Source organism: Petaurus breviceps, unplaced genomic scaffold, assembly GCF_028583685.1.
Source record: "Petaurus breviceps papuanus isolate PSGF00001 unplaced genomic scaffold, PetGlider_PUasm1.0 90804, whole genome shotgun sequence".
Classification (NCBI taxonomy): Eukaryota; Metazoa; Chordata; class Mammalia; order Diprotodontia; family Petauridae; genus Petaurus; species Petaurus breviceps.
Window position 1 is genome coordinate 8908306 of NW_027187348.1, and position 20869 is coordinate 8929174.

The 20869-nt window shown below is 35.3% G+C and overlaps 1 protein-coding gene across 1 annotated transcript in view; it reads left to right on the forward strand.

Annotated features, from left to right (window-relative positions):
* Nucleotides 1-14773, forward strand: part of SATB2 (SATB homeobox 2) — a 232445-nt gene extending 217672 nt beyond the window's left edge. Inside the window, exon 11 of the mRNA XM_069070136.1 lies at nt 11628-14773. Coding sequence (XP_068926237.1) covers nt 11628-12089 — 462 coding nt within the window. The 3' untranslated portion in view covers nt 12090-14773. The remainder of the gene's footprint in view (nt 1-11627) is intronic.
* The last annotated feature ends 6096 nt before the right edge of the window (nt 14774-20869 follow it).

Below are 20869 nucleotides of genomic sequence, written 5' to 3' on the forward strand. Positions count from 1 at the left end.
TGTGTGTGTGTGTGTGTGTGTGTGTGTGTGTGTGTGTGTGTGTGTGTATAAAGAACTAAGTATCTCTTCCCTGGATACTTTCTTGCTTTGAAGTGTCTTTTCTAAAATGTAGCACCTGTAACTAAACATAGAATTCGATCAGGGTCCAGTACAGCAGTCTGATTATATCTTTTTTTCCTGGATACTTTACTTGTTTTCATGTTGTCCAAGGAAAGATTTAATGCTGAAGCTCTATTGAGCACAGTTTAATTTCTGATGATTCACAAGACCCTTTGGGGCTTTGCAGCATATCAGAGTATATCAGAGTCATCATTATTATAAGCATCTTGAGGACATGTACTATGTTCTCTCGCTAAATTATAAACATTGCTTGATATATAATATCACAGATTTTAAGCTATTAAAAATCACAGATTGGTTTAAATCTCAACTTATTCTATACCTCTGAAATTTATTTTTAAACTCTGATATTATCATATTTTGTGAAAATACTTTGCAGAATTAAAATTTTAAAAATACACTAATTAAACATCCACCAAGTGCAAGATGCTATATCTAGCCACTGGAGATACAAAAACAAACGTTAACTTCATCCCTGCTTCCAAGAAGTTTGTAAGAATGGAGGTGAGATAGGGGATGTGCATAGGGTACACATAATTCTTTTTGAAGTTATTTGAGAACTGTGGTTTAGGGATTCTGGATAAATTTGTTTACCACACTTTTATTCTATTTGAAAGATGGTTAACACTAAAGGGATGCATAATAATCCTCACATAAAAATAAGTTATTTATAATTTTTTAAAAAATAGTTTTATTGTGCTAGGCACTCTCAAACTTGGAAGTCCATATTAATGCCAACTTTTCCCCATTTTCCATGCCTTTCATCCTCAGAAAGTTAAGCATGCCAAACATACTAAATCTAACAGAGAAATAGATGGTGAAGGAAACAAAAGAGCTAATGAAATTAGGTAATATTTCATTGTGACATCACTCTTTTCAAGAGCTAAGCCATAAAGAAGGTTTTTTTTATTCTACTCCCAAAAGACTGCTGTCCTCTGCTTCATTTTCTGTGGAGAAAATCATCTTTGATAATTTGACTTTACTTACACAATTTGACTTGAGGAGTATAATAAAACTTAAAATGTAATAATACATGGTTTTGCTAAATATATGTGTGCATGTGTGTGTTTTTAACCATGGTGACTAATTATAAAGCATTTGGGGGGATTTGCTTTTTATAAAAGGCAGATTTATACTTTCATGTGTTTGATTCACACAATAGAGTTTTCTAAAGTTCCAGGATTAAGTGCCCTGGTGGTTACATCTATAAAGCAAAAAATAAATTCTGATGATGTAGTACTTTATTGGTGAACATCCACCATTTCACTTAACTATCAGAGTCCAGTTGTTTTGACTTCTGAGTGTTAAAAAAAATAATTGAAGAAAATTTAGATTCTTCTGGGACTTTAAAAAGCTCTGTGTTAAAACTTTGTGTCTTTTCTTCCCTCAAATAAAATGCCTGCTTTAAACATATCATCTTCTTAGATAATCCAAACCCTTCAGTTAATCTGAGTAGCTAGAAAACTATACATTTAAAGTGATGCCATATTTGTCATCAATATTATGGATTTCATGTCTTTTCCTTAAACATTCTACTTGCCTGAGTTTTGTCAAGGAAGATCTTAAGTTTTTGAGCAAATTTCTGATAAAACCAGGAAAACAGCTCTTCTTAGCTTAAGAGAGAGAGACAAGAAACAAATAATGCAACCTTATTTTATACCACCACCACCCCCATTTGACATTTGCAATTGTAAGACGGTTTGGCTATAACCTCTTCATGTTTTTTTTTTAATACTCTATTATTTCATTAAAGATGCACTTTTTTAGTTTATAAATAATCTCTGTTCTTTCATTGTCATTCCTGCATTTTAATTGGAAGTGAGGTTTATTATTTCAGATGAACTAAGAACTTAAAACCTTTCCACACAATTCACCTTGCATCTAATCAGAACTTTTTTCACTTTTTTTTCTTCCATGTTTCTGTGGAGAGGTGTCACATGTTGTATTTTAGTAGATATTCACAATCATTCTGGTCCTATTAAAATCTTCCCTATGATTTTAAACCAAAACATTTAAAGTTGTTGTACCTCTATTTCTGCTCCTGCAGAATGTAGAACAATGTTAGTGATGCCTATCCACGCTGTGGGGCATTTTTTTTGGGGGTCAGTTTTAAAGAGAGAAAAGCTTACAAAATTTTGCAAATTAATATTCATAGCACTGTGGATTTCCATCATTAAACCTATTCATAAAATAAAAATATCAGACTTCAAATTTTATAAAGATATTTTGAAATAAACAAACAAATATTTGTTATTATTGTCCCACCTCTGGCTTGACTTGTTTGTTTCTTGTGAGGTATGATTAAAAGGAGGCATAAACACTTATTACCCTGGTATTTGGGAATATAAAAAAATGTGAATCACTTTTTACAAATGAGTTTCATTTCTTGGGAGGTTTCCAACATAGGGTTAATAAATCCAAGAAGTTTGGGAGGAGGTTTGAATAAATATCCTGGCTCCTTGGTACTTATCCAAACTGATCATTATCAAAGTCTGCATTGACATACTATTTGGCTGGGCTTATGAAGTCTGTTTTAACAAACTGTATCCATTCTCTACCCTATCCACTTAAAAGTCAAAAAGACCCCAAACCTTGTTCCAACATTTTTACCTATTGGATAAAAAATCAACTGTCTGAAGCAATTCTATTTCTTCTACTAGTATTGTTTAAAAGAAAATATACAAATGTATATTTTGAGTTTTTCCTGCTTTTAATTTTTATCTATTTAAGAATGAAAACTGGAGAATTCTGATTTCATTAATTCTCTATAAGTGGTACTCAGTGAAGAGGAACTAATATGCATTTATTAGATGCTGTCTATGAAACAAACACTGCCCTAGGTGCTAAGGACATAAATACAAAGAATGAAAACAATTCCTACTCTCAATATGCTTACATTTTCTAGGTGAATGAAATTGTATGTAGGCCTTCAAAAAACTTTTGAAACCAAGTAACCGACTAATTTAATTAGTACAAGAGTATAATAGGATCATTTCTTTAAAATGAAAATTTTGCATACTTTGGTAATCATGTTTTTGGTCATTTAAATCCCAGGCATTTTGAATTTTAACTTGCTGATGCCATTACACATAACATTTTTCTAGTCTACCCTAATTCTTTACTTTTTCTGCAACTCCATCTATAAAGCTATAAATCCATGACTATCCTTAACTTCAAATATTTATATCATCAAGAACAGAGTGGCGTATCCAATAGAGACCCTGATCTCAGTTTAAGTTCTATGAAAGATAAAATGACTATGTGATGCTCATAGACAAGTGAATTAACTTTCCACTGACCCAGAAAACTCTCTCAAACCATAACCTGTAGACAGGTGTCTCAACTGCATTGGTTGATGGTGTTTTAATGCCAGGAGTTCCCTAAACCAATAAAGTCATAGACAATAAAAACAACAACAAAATGGTGGTTTTGCTCCCATATACTAATTTGAAGGCTTTATATTAGATCCATACTACTTTCTATCAAAAAAACAAAACAAAAAAAAAGCAAAACAACATTTATAAGACTCGTGTTTTGGCTTATTCTGTTAAGGAAAACAAACAAACAATTGAATACCTCTAGCTATAACCAGTTTTGTCAATGCCTATGTTATTTCCCTTTCCCTTATCATTAGAAAGCTGCATTTTCCATGGAATTTTTATTTATTTTGGTAGAACAGTCAACCTATATAAGGCCCTAAAAAGCTCAGTAAAAATGTTTAGATGGTCATGATAGTGAAAGGGAGGATATAATTACAATATATTAAATATTTATATGTGAATTACCACATGTCTAAGTTCTACCTAAAGGGGCCTTTTTATCACTTACATTCTCATTTCAATTGAGACATTTATTTATCATTAAACTTAAAAAAAATCTACCATCATTCATCATACCTATATAGAAGGATAACAACACAAATAACACAGTCCTGGTGTCCCCAAGTTTGATCCCAATAGCATTGGTTGGTTGATAATAAGTTCTTGTTTATCTGTAGAAAGAACATTCTAATAAGTGCTGATAGTCATGCAGAATTTAAGTGTCTGAGTCATGTCCTTATGGAACTTTTACTCTAGAGACATAGCAAAGATCAAAGCCCTTGAGAGTAGAGATTCGATTGATCTGTTTTCTTTCCTGAGCACCTAACATTATGCCTTACACATGACAGGAGATTAATAGATCTTTCCAAAGTATGACCAAACTGGCCTTCTTTTTGTGCTTCATGCATGGCCCTCTATCTCCAGGCCCTATGCATTTTCACAGTCTTTCTCCCCCACTACCTCCACATCTGAAATGTACTCCCTCCATCTTCACCCATGCCTTTCTGAATACTACTTTGTTTCAAAGTTCAGGATTGCCCTCTATGTAAAACTCTTCCTGTTCCCTTGCAAGTGGCTTCCCCCTTAAAATAAAAACAAAAGCAAAGCAATTTATATTTATTTATTTCATATGTGGTTATAAATATGTGTTTTGTGTTTCCATCTGGAGAGATATTTAAAATGTATACTATATATGAAAAAAAATATATATAGTATCTATGTATCTATGTGTGTATCTATCTATCTAATCCATGGCTATCTTTATCTTCAAATATTGGTACTTTCAAGAGCAGAGTGGCTCAGCCTATAGAGATGTTGGTCTCAGTTTCAGTTCTGCTCCAAGATAAAATCATTCTGTGACCATGAATTCACCTCCCAGTGATCCAGAAAACTCTCTAACACTATAAATTTATAGACATGTTGCTTGTCTGCATTGGTTGATGGAGTTTATATTATAATTAGTAGAAATCACCATTAAAATTCTACTTGATGCTTCTTCATGGTATGGGGTGGCCTGACCTTGTTGATGTCAGAGAATAAGCTTTGTTGGGTCTTATTGAGCAAAAGTCTGTCTGTTGTTTGAGAATAAGCTTCTTTAAACTTCAGGAAGCTCATTTCCAGGTCCACTGTCAGGTGATGGATGTTTAATTGATACCAGTTTGTGGAGACAAAGTAAGCTGTTTCCATGGAGAAAATACTGACTATGGAATCCCAGGTCCTTGAAATATAAATAAAACTCACACAAATGAATGATCATACTAGTCAAACCATTAAAAATTGTCAATATATTAATTACAATGTGTAATACCACATTTCTCTTCTTTGATCTCTACACTCGGTGTGTATTTTTAGAATGTTATTAGGCTACATTGAGAAAGATGTGACCAGTAGCATTTTAGTTACAATATTAAAGGAAAATCAGACTAAGCTAAGGCTGGATGAAACTGAACACACATTTCCATGTCCAGTTTCTTATCGTTTTGCACATTGGTATCGATTTCTCTTGACATGGTCTTCTTTTATTGAGTACTGTCTTTTTTAATCCCCTACCTATAGCAGTATTTGCTAAGAGCAATTGTAAAAGGAAACAAACTTATATTAAACCTGCCTGAAGTCACAATGTAATCTAACACCTGTAGTCTGCAATTTGTCATCACTTCATAGATTTTTTTTTTAATAACAGATTTTCCTGAGTTTTGACCTTAGGATATAGTATAATCCTTCCTCTTCTCTCACTCTTTCCTACCTCCTCCCCCCTATCCCCAGGCAACAAAGCTAAACACCAATCTTTAATACAGTCTTATTATGTCAGCATGTGAAATTACAACCATAAGGATTAACTCAAGGAAAATAATTCAATTGAAGTTAGAACTAGTGTTGAACTATTTATCTGACTGAATATGTTTTATAGGTGACAGCATTTTAAATCGAAAAGCAGCAGGCCAGATAGTAATGCCTGATCCAATTTCTCCAGCATGGATCCTATACTCCCTTCTGAAGTGGCTTAGTTTATGGAGAATTTTTTTTTACCCTTGGGTTCTGTGTTGAGTTTTTGGGTGGAAAACATTGTTATCCTTTGTGGGGAGGAGGCCGCTGTACATCAGAAACACTATGTAATACATCTTCCAAAAAGTCATTTTTGAAAATTCAAGTATGTTGAGGATTGGTTTTGATTGCTGGTGAATGGTGTCGGGTAAAATGAAGAATAATAAAAAATCTTGGCACATCAGACCATTTGCAGACTTTAGAATGACAGTTGTGATCAGTGTAGAGCATTTCTGTTATTTGTTGCTAGGCCTCATAAAATTGTTAATTGAGAGACTGAGGGTTATGATAGTACATTACAAGTGATATAAGAGGATACTGACATTCCTTGTCATCTATGTTGCTATATTTTAAAAGACCTGATTGTTGTTTCTCTAGAAAATTTCATAAACAGAAGAAATCGTAATAGATATCTGCTCTAGTTGTAATTCTGCTAACATTTTTACTGGCCTAGGAAAGTAGCATGACTTACTTTTATGTTATGCTTTCCTCACAATAGCCCCATGAAGTAGGTAGGGCAAGTATTATTGTCTCCACTTTACAGCTTGAAAAATTGAGGCTTAGGAAGGTAAAGAGACATCTTGTCCAGGGTCACATAACTAGCAAATATTGGAGCCTGAATTTGATCCCAGATTTTCTGACTCCAAGTCCAGGTTTTATTTGTTATTTCTTTCCCACTACTTCAGCATAAATTCTATTTTCCCTTCTCAGAAAGATGATAGCAAAATTATATCTGGATCAGTAATACATAAGATACTTCTCATTCATACCATGGGTTGGTTACCTTGCAGGTAGAAAGAGAACACAACTTTTTTTTTAAATTCCTATTTTGAGAAATAGAAAAACTGATACAAGATAATGTAAAGATTGATATCTAAACTCCATGCAACATATTTTTGCACAGTTAAGTTTTTGAGAAAAGAAAGAAGATAGTCCTTAATGAAAAAAAAAATAAAATCAATACATTGTACCAAAAACATGGCAAAACAATTCTTATATCAAATGGTCCGTATTCTTTATTATGATTTACATAGGTAAATATATGTCCCCCAAAAGGAAGTCACAATTAGCTCATTATCCATATTTGTTCAACAATATCAACAAATATTCAAATAGAGCAGCCATAGCAAATACTTCTTGCAATTTAAATGTCTTCTTACTAATATTGGAGAGACAGAATATTTAAAATAAGTTATAATTTAATGTTATTTAACCAACATCAACCAGATCCAAAACCCAGGTTGTCTGACAATCACACTGGTGCTCTTCTCACTTATTGTAATACAGAGATGAGAGATATTTTCCTTTGAGTTTAACCATAATAGTTCTGTAGTTCGGGGAAAATAAAAACGGTGGTGGTAGAAATGAATGTCATAGGTATACTGAGTTGTGCCAAATGCAGATCTAAAATGATAGAACAATAACGACCATCCACATTCGTTTTTGTTCATATTGCCTGTTGATAGATTTATACTACTGTTCTTGACCTGAATCCGAGTTACTCATCCAAGGGTTTTTTCTTAGAAATAGAATGTGATTAGTAACCTACATTTATATAATGCTTGTTGTATGTCAGGAGCTGTGCTAAATGCTTTATAGGTATTATTTCATTTGACCTTCACAACAACCCTGGGAGGTAGGTGCTATTATTACCCCTATTTTGTGGATAAGGAAACTCAGGTAAATGGAGGTGTAAAGGACTTGCCCAGGATCACATAGCTAATTAGTGTCTTCGGCTGGATTTGAACTCAGGTTTTCATAATTCCAGGCACAGCATTCTATCCACTGTGCCACTTAGCTATCCTAATTACCTGTGTAACATTATTATAACCTGGCCCTCCTCTTCCCACCACCACCTACTTAACTTTAAACATCACCAGTCATTTGCTTTATATTTTAAAAAGGCCATAGCCTTTGCTTGTGAGTAATCCAGAGTACCCCCCAAAATGGTACACTACATTATATATTTTCCTAAACTTAATCATTTAATATCTTACTTCCTCCCCTGCAGGCATATATTATATTTTGCACATGGCTCCCAGCTGGTTTTCATTGTGGCCTTGAAAACATATTTGAGCACTGAGGGCTTTAGGAAGAGTTGCTTTATCTTTTTTGTCAACTTTGGTCATATTAGCATTTTTGTCCATTTTGTTTTTAAAATCACTTGGTACCAGAGGCAAACAGTGTGTATCTGCACTTAAGGGGGGTGTTTGGGTGCAAGCAAGTTTCAAGTTGTGTTTTGAATATATTTGTAGTTTTTTTGACCTCATATTCCTCCCATAAAAATCTTAGTAGGAAGCAATAATTAATATGTCATGTGGAAGAAGGATTAGACTTTTCCAGCTTAACCCAAGAGGGAAGATACTAAGACTAATAGTCAGAAATTTCAGAGTATCAGATTTTAGCTCATTGAAAGGAAACATTTGGTAAGAATTATAGATAGCCAATTCAAATATTCATTTCAACAAGCATTTATTAAGCACCTATAATGTACAAGGTATTATGTTAGCAGAAGGGAAAGCAGGCAGGCCAGTCCTTGGGATATATATAAGAAAAAAGTGATATTCTTGTATTGTGGAGTAGTGGTAACAAGCCAACTCATACTAGATGACATGCTGTTCATTCATTTAATCATGCCAGTCTCTATGTAACTCCATGGACTTTGTTCATGAGGTTTTCTTGGCAAAGATACTTAAGTGGTGGTTTGCTATTTCCTTCTCCAGTGTGCCCTCATTTTACCAATGAAGAACTGAGGCATATAGGGGTTAAGTGACTTGCTGAGGGTCACACAGTTAAGTGTCTGAGGCCCAATCTGATCTTCGCTCTTCCTGACTAGGTATGGTGCTCTATACACTGTCCCATCCAACTGTCCCTAGATGACATGGTTTCCTATAACTGCTCACCCCCAAGTTGCTACATACTTTATTTCTGCTCTGCTCCTCAATCCTTCTCTTGCCAGAATACCTGTCCTAAGCCCTGCGAGTCCCAATCAGTGACTTGGTCCTGTGGGAGCTAGTGTCCACTCTACCTTTCAGAACTGTAATCCATAAATGTTTACTAGGCATCATCAATTAGCTTTTAAATGAATTTTATAATGGTAATTATAATATACCCTATTATTAATGAACTATTACATTTCAAGATTTAATGGGCAATTGGGAGCATGCCTGAAAACATATATACCACATCTTACAATGTTTCTGTGGGAAAATATATTCTGAATACTAAGTAATAAATTTACAAATGTGCTTTGGGAACATAACTCATTTCATAAGTTGAAATAGCCTGTTCTGTTTCCATATTTTGAAAAATTTCAGATTGTTGAAAGATACCTAAATACTTTAAACAACCCTTTTTTCATTTCTTTGTGAATCAATGATTTCCCTTTTAATCAGAACAAAAAAGATCATTTCTATGTTAATGTCATTCCATATTTTTGGCATTTTGAATTGCTCAAAGATGGTAGATTTATCACATTGTCATCCTTGGGCAAAATGTCTTAAAATGCTGTCTAATCCTGCTTTAAGAATTGTTGCTGACCAAACAAACATTTAATATGTTTCAATATAGTTAGTTTCTGTTAGGAAGATTCTATTTCCAAAAAATAGGTGACAGGCACAGCACACCTATTTTCTAATACCTGCTTTGACTATAGCAGCAGCTGCCTTAGGATAGGCCCAGTTCAGAAGTTTTTTCATAGGCTGTTGACATATATCCTCTCATTTGTTTATGGTCTCTGTCAGAAAAGACTCCAAGATGTTTTTAATTCTTTTTTTAAAAACTAATTTCAGATTAAAAGGGAAAAAGAGATAGAATGCATACACCTGTCTTCTAGACTTATGATGAATAAACCTTATTGTACAAATGTTAGATCAATTTCAAAATTTAGTTTTATAAAATCTTCTTCCACCTGTGGAAAATGAAAAAACAAACAAACCAAAAAAGAGTCTACTTATTCAATTAAGTGGAATGTTTATACTGATTCCTCACTAGGAAGAGAGGCATAATTTAGAAAATGGAGGTTTTAAATTCTCGTTTGTTTTCTAATTATTGCAATTATCTAATATCATGCTTAATATTTGGTTTTGGACTATATATTTTACACAGTGTACATGTGTAAAAGTATATGTTAAAATGCCCATCACAAAACAAAATTCTCACCTGTTGTTACAGAAGTTCAGTTATTAGAATGTTTTCCAGGTCCATAGATTATATCAGAATTATAAATATGCCTATCACCAAGACTCGCATGTGAATAGTGCATCCCTTACATGGAGTTGGAATTTTTTCTGCTGAATATAATTAGAATGCTGACTTACCCTAGCTTTCACTTTTTTGCTGGTGCTAACTTGCCAGAATGGACCACCTGAGATTACTCTTAGTTGAAAATGGTATAGAGAAAGTGCCAGGAACATTCTTTTTAATTGGTCAATCTCACATGAGTTTTTAGTACAAGTGTTTTGTCACCCAATGTTTTGGAACCCTCTGTTCCACCAGCAGTTAGCTTATTATTAGAAATATGCTTTTGACATCTTTCAGACTGATTTTGTTGTTATAAAGAGAGTTTTAATCTTTTTCATTTATTGTGTTGTTTTTTAGGGAATGAGGTTTACTGAATTTGCACAAAATATTTTATTTAATTCCCGACAAAAGGTTGCCACTTCAATTCTAGTGGCAACCCATTTTACTATCTTGTGACCTTGGGGCTGTGTTAGATGAATGAATTTTATTTTATTTATTTACTTTTTACAAATTTTTGTTCTTTAATTGAAGCACCAGCTTTGCAGGCTAAAATATTTTAGCTAGAAAGATGGTGGTACATAGTCGTGGGGAAAGTGAAGACAATCTATATATTTGTTTTTAATAGAAGTTGAATTTTCCTCTCTTTGTTTACTACTTAGGCAAATTGGATTTTCCCCTTTCTCTAGAAAGAGCCTTGTTAAATAGTCAGACTTTTAAAAGTTCACATAAAACATAAAAGAATGCTAGGGTTATTGTTGGGAGAGTGCTTTCTAGGCTGTAAAGTACCACATAAATGTATGCTATTGTTAAATATTTATAATAACAAAAGATGACCATGTTTAAATGATTAGAACTACAGCTATGATCAAAAATACTTGTATAATTAGGTTTAACACTTACTTAACCAAACTATTCAGTACATTCTGAATATTAGAATCATAATATGTCTGTAGAACTTCCATGCTAACAAAAAAAAAATTAAGCCTATCTTGTTATATAATGGTGTTATTATTAAACTATAATTAATAAATAAAAACAGAAAAATATGCTTTTTCTTCTGCTTAGCTGCCAGTATACCAGTGTTGCTTCAAGGAGTACCAGTGATATGGCATTCTCTCTCAGTCTTCTTTTGTACAAATTGACGTTTGTTCAATGGAATTTTAATTTCAGCAGAAACTAGATTCCTAAAAACATAAATTTCAATATTCATTATCTCCATATTTTAGGAGGTCATTGTCCAAGAGTTTTAAAGTCAGTCTCTCTCTCTCTGTCTCTCTCTCTTCTCTCTCTGTCTCTCTGTCTCTCTCTGTCTCTGTCTGTCTGTCTGTCTGTCTCTCTCTCTCAGATATGAACTTGCCAGATATAAACTAAATGTAAATATCTATTTTTTTTTATTATTAGGTTCTTCATAGACAGCAGTCTCAGCCAGCCAAGGAAAGTTCCCCTCCTAGAGAAGAAGCCCCACCTCCACCTCCTCCTGCTGAGGACAGTTGTGCCAAAAAGCCCAGGTCTCGCACCAAGATCTCCTTAGAGGCTCTGGGAATCCTTCAAAGCTTTATTCATGATGTGGGTCTCTACCCTGACCAGGAGGCTATCCATACCCTTTCTGCTCAGCTGGATCTCCCCAAACACACCATCATCAAATTCTTCCAGAACCAGCGGTACCACGTGAAGCACCATGGGAAATTAAAAGAGCATTTGGGCACTGGGGTTGATGTCGCTGAGTACAAGGATGAAGAGCTGCTGACTGAATCAGAGGAGAATGAGAGTGAAGAAGGCTCGGAGGAAATGTACAAAGTGGAAGCTGAGGAGGAAAATGCTGACAAAAACAAGCCGGCTCCCCCAGAAATTGACCAGAGATAATGTGAAATCACAACGCGGAAAGCAAGACATTGGTCCAAGGATTTTCTGTTTCTATTTTCTTTTTTATTTTGTTTTGGTTTTTAGGTTTGTTTTTCATATTTTTAAAAATTTTTCTTCCCCTTTTTGACATTTCTTTGTTGCACGAGATACACGTGCAGACTGAATGAGTTCAGTATTGCTGAATTAGTCATCATCTTGACACAGACACTTGAGTGTTACACTTTTACGTTTGACTGGAATAATAATTGTAATCACATAAAACTATGCCTTCATTAACCTTGCACTTATGGAAGAAATGCAAAGCAAGTTCTCGGAAGAAAAGATCTATAAAACAAATGAAGGAAACTACAAGTGTGTGTGTATATGTATATGTACATATATATATATTTACATATATATATTAAAATTGCATGGGACAGAGAACTTTACAATCTGAAAGAATAGACTGTGAAATGGGTTCTTAAAGACAAGACTTGTTTATGTATTAAACCACTTCACAATGAGTTGCTTTGGCTTTTTGATAAACTGCCGCCTGCTCTCAGGGTGTGGTGACCATTTTTTGAATTCCTATTTATTTTCTATGTTTGTCCCTGATTTTTTTTTTTATTATTCTCTACCTTCCTAGCTGGCAGCTTGATGGTTAATTATTGAGGTATCTATTTAACAAAATAAATCAACACTGCCAAAATAAGAGAGAGAAAAGAAAATGAAGCGGAAAGAAAAAATCAGGGCACCTTAAGAAGACAAAGTCCAATTACTTTTAAGACACAATGCACACTTAAAATGATTCAACATGTTCCGTTACTCAACTGGTCCTTCCTGTAGTGAACAGATGAACTTTAGTGGAAGTCAAAACAAGCAAAACTGAACTTCAGTATGGAAAAGCTTGTCCACTAGTGAGGTCTTGATAAAATAGCATTTTGAGATTGGCTGCATGGAATTCATACTATAAAACTAAGGTTTATCATGGTATTTATTTTCCTGTTCTCAGCTTCAGAGCTTAAAATGAGTAATTCTAATCACATAAAAATGTTTTCTTTTTTTTATGAAAAAAAAAAATCCTTTTTTCTCCCTGTAGAATGGTAAGTGAGAAAACTACAGCCTAAGAAATACATTCTGTTAAAAGAAAACGTGCAGTCGAAAGCCTTCCTTGCTCAGAGACCTGGTCTCTCTCTGCTCCAGTTATCCCTGGGTAACCGTGGGCTACCTCTGCTTCAGCCCTTCTGTCAGTGAAACTAAACATTTCCTGTCACTGTCACCCATAGGAGCCCATTTCCAATGTTGGCTGGCCCTCCTGAGAGAAATCCTTTGCTAAGCAATTGTGCAGCTTTGGGCAAAGAAAAACAAAGGAGTTTCAGAAGAGTCACTAGTGAATACTTTCCCCTGCACCGCACCCTGCAGTGACCTAGCTAGCTAGCACAAAGATTCCAGCAGGCCAACAGGACTTGTGCATATTGACTCTTCCATGGAATGAGCAGGCAAGCTCCATTCTCCTAGTATTCCTGGTCTCTTAGAGCTTCATCTCTCCCCACCCCAAACCTCAGTAACATTATTCCTAATTCCATTGATAATCCCAAGAGGAGACTTCCCTTTCATTGCTAGTCTACGTGAATGGAATCCCTGCTTTCAAGTGGCAGGCAGGCAGTCATCCCTCGTGCTTTGATTTTTTAAGTTGTGTTCTCATGCAACCTTGTCAAAGACCTCATGCAATATCACTTCGAAAGTTATTTTCTGTTTACTACACAAGCATTGTAATATAACTGTTAATACTATTTATATATTTGAAAGGTATAAAAGGTAGGATTAAAAAAAAAACCTCTATGTGTAGATATTTACTCAGAACTTACAATATACAGGGAGAAGACATGTTGCAATACAAGCTAATTCTAGCTGCTCAGTAACCTCTGGAGTTTTTAAAGGGACATTTTCCTGTACTTTTTCAAATAAAAATGTTTAGAACTTATCTTGACATGAACGTCACATACCTTTGCAAAAGGATGGTTGTTTGCTACGAAGCCCTTAGTGCTCATCCTTTCTTTTTCTGTAGTATGCTGCAGCTTCGATCCCAAGTTCCAATGGTTGCTGCTCTATGTTCTCCTCAGAGTTACTCCTTCAAAATTGTCTTCTTACACTGTTGCTGAAATCACTATGTACATGTAATGGAAAATGATTTTTGCCAAGCTCTTGCAAGGTGGTTCATCTATTGATGGCATCAGCATTTGGTATCTTTTACACTTCAACCAAAAATTTATTAGGTATTTTTCAATGCTAAGTCTTGCCTTTTATTTTTAATTTCACTGCCAAGTCTGCAGTGGTTCAAAGTGAATCTGTGGGCATTTTAGCCTGTGGTCTTGCCAGAACTTTGCGAATTACAATGCATATATGTCTATTTATTCAATATCTGTCATATAATATCTATTTGGAAAAAGAAACTTTCTCTTGTAGTGCCTCTTGACAAAGCACAATTTTCCGCCTTTTTTGTGAAATAAAAAAAAACAAATTGTGTTTTATTGCAGTATCAACAATGTGAATAAGGATTAACATATTGTAAATGTTCTTTTTTTTCCATGTAAATCAACTTTATCTTTGTTATCACTAAGTGATAATTAATTTTTAACTTATGTGCATTGTTAGGCTGTTAGAATTTTTTGGTTGTTGAAATAAAACGCATTCAATAAATATGACTTAATTTGTCAAGTAATTTACTGGGCCTTGCTTTCATTCCCATTGAATTTTTCAAGTGAGCAGACCTAGGGGGTGGGGTGGGAAGTTCTCCCATTTAAGAAACAAAATATGATTAGGACAACCATATTAGCATTTACAGATGTTTAAGTTCTATGGGATGCATGGATTTAATTGCATGTGTGTCCGTAGATGTGTCTCTGTGTATATAAACACATGCACGCACACTTCCTGTGGCTCAGGGCTCAGAAGACCATTTAGCCAATCGTTCCTAAGTATGCAAATCCAACTCAAATGTATAAAGATATATTTATGAGCTTTCTCCTTTATTTTTCTAGGGAATATTTTCTGTTTATAATTAAAAAACCACAAATGACTGCGTGTCAGGAAACTTTTGGAACACATATGTACATGGTTAATGGACATAATAAAAGTCTTTTATATTTATAGACAGGGCATCATAATGTGTGCATGGAGGAATGCCGGAAGGATTGATGTATCTCAAGAAATGTGTGAAAATGATTTTTTAGAAAGTGATTACAATGGAAAAAACTGCTCAGAATACTCAAGCTAATATGGCAGGAACAAGTGCCTGATTCAGAATGGGCAGACAGATAGCAGATTAAAATTGTATTCTGTTTTTCTTTTGATAGTGTAAATTGTCTCTCCCTCTGGCCCATTTTACTACATTGGGTTAACCTAAAGATGGAAGTGGTCTTACTACCTCAGTCACACTTCATATGAACCATCTGCTGCATTCTCTAGTTTCCTGTCATCCTGCTGCCACCCCACCAAAAAAGAAAAGATAACTTTTGTTTTATGACAAGTCCATGGACATAAAAACATGGGTTAAGGCCCATCTGTGTTAATAACCCTAGGAATATTAAAAGTCATTCAACACTGGTGGAAATGTCAACCTACTTTGACAGTGATTGGAAAGTTAAGCAAAATAAAGCTGCGAGAAGTTAGCCCTCACAATAATCAGGCTTAGAAAACGGCTTGGATGATTTAGACAAAGCAAAGTAAGGCAGCAAAATTCATTCCCATTTGGGCATATTTACTTGTTAGAATTAGACTAAACCAAAGTCAGGCCTTCCTCCTGCTGAGATCGTCTGTTCAGTCCACAAACAATTCAGCTTCTGCAATGTTGTTGATTGTCCTTCATTTTCAAAGATGGCCAATGATATCATGAGGTGGTCTTGACTTGAATGTGAGCTACTGCAATTCTGCTTTGCTCATAGAATACAGTGCCCTCTTTGATTTGGGCAATACTAAAACAATAGGGTGATGCTTTCTGACTCATGAATAAATTGGATTTAAGCGAGACAGAGGTGCACCATGTCTTTAGCTTGACTATTTCCAGAGTCATCAGAGCCCAACACCAAGACAAAAGGCAAGGTAACTGTCAGTGTCTAGGGATACAGTGGATGACCTTAGCATCTTCAATGTCTAACCAAGCTATAAGCACTCCACAGCACCTGTTTCAGCCACCTTTGTGGCCATTGGAACAAATTCTTCTCATCTGACCATTCTGCTGAGTGAAGTCTTCACATGCTTGGGGTACACCCCCCAACTCACTGAAGGGTTTGTGATCCCTTGTTTATCCTCAATTTGATAACCCGTCTGCCAAGATGGTTTACCTGGGTATGGTTGCTACAGCTTCTTGGAGCCACAGGTGAGAGTTGGGTAAAATAGGTATACATCAAAGGTGGATGAGCAGCCCTCATACCAGAGGAACTGGTCAACTGGAGTGGCCAATGAAGGTCCAGACTTAGGAGTGTGATTCCTGTGGTGGGAGTGGGTCTGCCTGGTGCCAATCCATGTGGAGATTTTGGGAACCTGCTTCTAGAATTAGTTCCTATCCTTGATCCAGAGCAGGTATTTTGTGATTTTTTTCCTCCCCATCTATTCAAATTTGTTCTAAAATAAATTCCAAGTTCTGAATAATTAAAAGAGCAATAATTTTAAATTCAGAGGAATTGGGTTCAAATTCTGGTTCTGTCACTTAATACCTGCCTGACTTTGGGCAAGTACTTCTCTCTGGCTTCAGTTTCCTCATCTATGCGTGGGCTGGACTAAATGATCTGTAAGGTCCTTTCCACTTCTAAATCTACGATAATATGATTGTATGATTTGTCAACCAATACATATTCTTGAGCACCTACTATATTCAGAGCATCTTGCTGGGTGATTTTGGAGATCCCAAGAATTATAGGTAAGATAAATATAAAATATACAGAGAAGGGAACTCAAAATTCTTCCTCCTTAATAAGAACATGTTAGATCCAGGAAGAAAATAATACATTGTCACTTTAATGGAATTTCTAACGAAAATCTCCCCAGATTCTTTAGGTCATGAGACTAGGATCTTATCTCAGCTTTGCTCTTTAGTACTTCCCATTTTATATTGGCGAGATATCCCATTTCTTAGAACATCAGCTTCCTCATCCATAGATTGGGCACATATTTACTTCCATGGACTGTTGTTCAAGTCACTTCATCCCTTGGATCTTTGGGTTTCCCAACCATAAAATGAGGTCAGTGGTAATTCATACAATACCTACCTTAGTCAAGACCTTTATTACCTATGACCCAGCTTGTCATAATAGACTTCTATTGGTGTCCCTGTTTTCAGGATCTCCCCTCTCTCATCTATTTGTCATATGGTTGCCAAAATAATCTTCCAAAAGTACACATCTGATGATATAATTCTCAAAAATCTTTAGTGGTTCACTGTCACCTCTAGGAAAAAGATATAATCCTCAGTTTTAAATCCATCCACCATCTGTTTGCCATCTACATTTCCAGTCTTATTTCATATTTTTCCTCTTTGAGATAAAGTGCTTTATTAGTGGTTCCCCACATAAAATATTCCACATCTCCTGCTTCTTTGCTTTTACATGGGTAGTCTTCCATGTTTGAAATGTTCTCTTTTCTACCTCTACCTTTTAGAATCTCTAGCTTCCCTTGCTGCTCAGCTCAGGTGACACCTTCCATTTGAGGCCTATCTTAAGGACTGGAGTCCCTCCAGTTTGCATTCTCTCAATCTGTCTCTCTGCATGGCTTTGTGTTTGTATGTAACCCTTTAGTGGAATGTAAGCTCCTTTGGGGCAGGGACTGCTTTTTTTCTTTTCAATTTTCATATTCTTAACAACTAGCAGGGCCTTATATAAATTGCTCAACTTAATTATTTAAAAGAGAGGTACACAATATTAGAAGAGAAATCACTTCTGGTTGGGGTAATCAAGGAAGACCTCATGAAAGAAGTGAAATCTGAGCTGGCCTTCAAAAAATGAGTAGGATTTAAGTTGGTGGAGACTGGAGAGAGAAAGCATTTCAGAGTAGTCTGGGCAAAGCTAGAACAGCCATTTAACAAATGCAGAGTATATCTAAGAAAGCAGGGGGAAATGAATAAGTTGAAAGATGCCATGTGATGCTTTAAGCATTTTATTAAGCATTTTATTCACTGACTTTATAATTTTCTAATGGAATTATCTTAATGGGACAAATTAGAATCTAAGAAAAAGCTTTAAAAGATTTTTAAACTCAGAAGCCACATGTCTGGCAAAAAGAGTGCCTCTGATAGCTGGACCCAATTTTACATAGGACCTCAAATATTTTTGAATTAATTTTAAAGTTGTTGTTTTTATTTTACCTCATTATTCTTGCTACGTTTTGAGCCTGCCAGACAAGAACAGGAAAGAGAAGTAAAAACCTCTAAATCCGATCAGTATAGGGGGGGAAACAGTGCATTAGTTCTGATTTAGAAATATTTAGAGCAAACAGATGTAATGGATTCTCAAGTCAGTCGTGGAGACAGCAAGCATTTGTTAAGACACTGTATTTAGTTCTAGGGATACATAGAAAGATAACCACAATTCCTGCCCTCAAGGGACTTATTCTCTAATGCCAACAATAAAAGAGAACTATGGAGTTTGATGTAGGGATAGAGTATAAGGGGAGGCTGAGTGCCTGAGATAGATGGTGGGTTTCTGCCATCCAGTTAAGGACACACAGGTCCAATGTGAACAGAGAAGGTAATGATTCACTTGACTAGTAAGAATAGATGATGTAATAGGGAAAAAAATGGAAAGAAAATAACAACATAACTATGTTTAGTATGAGATAGCTTTGTGAGTAAGTCCAAATAAAATGAATTTTAGTAATAACTTAAGTTCAATGTGAGGTGGCTTTACATAACCTTAAAGAGAGGTAGCTTAGCCTAATGGATACAGAGGCAGCCTCAAAACCAAGAAAACCTGGATTCAGGTCCTGCTTCAGACACATGCTGGGTAAGTCACAACTCCTCAATGCTATAGTATGCAACTCTCTAAGACCATAAGTTATGGAGAGCTACATTGGTAGGGGGAATTTCCTCACCTGGTTGTTGCTTATGTCAAATCGCAGGTCAAGTCCATATTCTAAGGTCAATGTGGCATCTGTGATGTGGCATCATTTTGAAGAATCAATTTTTAAAAAATCTAATCAGTGAAGCAAACTTAGAGTCCCAAAGGTGAGTTATGAATTCATTCATATTGTAAACCTATGGGCCTCACTTCCAGAATCAAGGAATCATCCCCAAATTCTATAATTTGCATTATACTAAATTAACTCCTTTGGTGACTTTTAGAAAGATTAAAAAAGTTATCTTCAAAGTTGAAAAAATAATCACAAAAATATCTCCATTAGCACTGTAATGGGTAGTGCAGAGTAATGATTAATTAAAGATGTAACTATAACTTATTCATTACCCATTAAAAAGCATATATCCATTTTAACACAAAATAGCTTGGATTAAGTGAACCATGGGAGAATTGCCTGTAGATATAGCTTGATTCTCTACTTCATGTCTAGGAGAGCCATAGCAACCTGCCCTGGAGGAAAAAAAAGATAATTTTTTTCTATCTACTTCCCAGATGCACCCCTTTGTTTTTGTCTATTTTGGTCTGAGTATAGGGAGGGAAGGACCTTCTCTGCCAGGGGCATAGTAGCCATTTCTGATATTTCAGAGCAGTATAATTGCTGCTAAGAAGCTTGGGCCAGCTCCCATCTGAAAATTTTAGAAAATGGCAGTTGTTGAAATGAAGTAGATTTAGGAACCTTATGTCGTGAATGGGGACTTGGACTTGACTCCTTTAACCAACATTACTAATATGTTAGCAACTCCAGTGCTTCATTGTATATATGATCCCATCAGTAGGGGTTTTCCTTCTTAATTTCAACCCACACTCATCTCTTCCCAAACCTCCGTTGAAGATTCATCCAATATGTTGGGAGGCTTTCTTCAAGGTTCACTGAAGAATACAGATGTTCACTTGAAATCCCTCAGGTTTTCTTATAACCAAACTAGGCCCCCTTCACATATATTTCTGAAGATATCTTTTCTCCTACTTTCTTATGTAGCTCATAACTGGAATTTTGCCATAGCATAATAATGTCCATTATGAGTCTCTCATTGTTCTTTGGGTGGTCTACAAATGTGATTCTTTCCATTTCTGGTTCTTTGGAATTCCTGTGTTTGAAGCCATATAGCATCACCAGAAGAACTTTGGTGTTAAAAGAGCAACTTTTGTTTTGTTTTGTTTCTAAGAGTAGCTTTAAATTGTGCCAACACAATGCAATATGGCTCTCTCTTCTACTCCAATCCTAGTCTTGGCCCAACTCACTGTCCCGCTGTCCACCTGCAAGGTCCAGCTAAGCTACAAATATGTGTATGCATATATGTACTTAAGTATGTATATATGTGTATATACACATACACACTCACACACATATATATGATAGATGTATATACACACATATATAATAATCATACTATGTACTAATGGAGATACATTTATTCAGAGATTCAATGTCCCATTCATGTCCCTTAGAGCTCTGTCTCTGTCTCTCTGCCTCTTTCTATCTCTGTCTCTGTTTCTGTCTCTCTGCCTTTGTCTCTCTGTCTCTGTCTCTCTGTCTCTCGGCCTCTGTCTCTGTCTCTCTCATACACACACATACATACATATACAAGTATGCGTGTGTGTATATGTGTGTATGTGTGTGTGTGTGTATATATATATATATATATATATATATATATATATATATATATATAT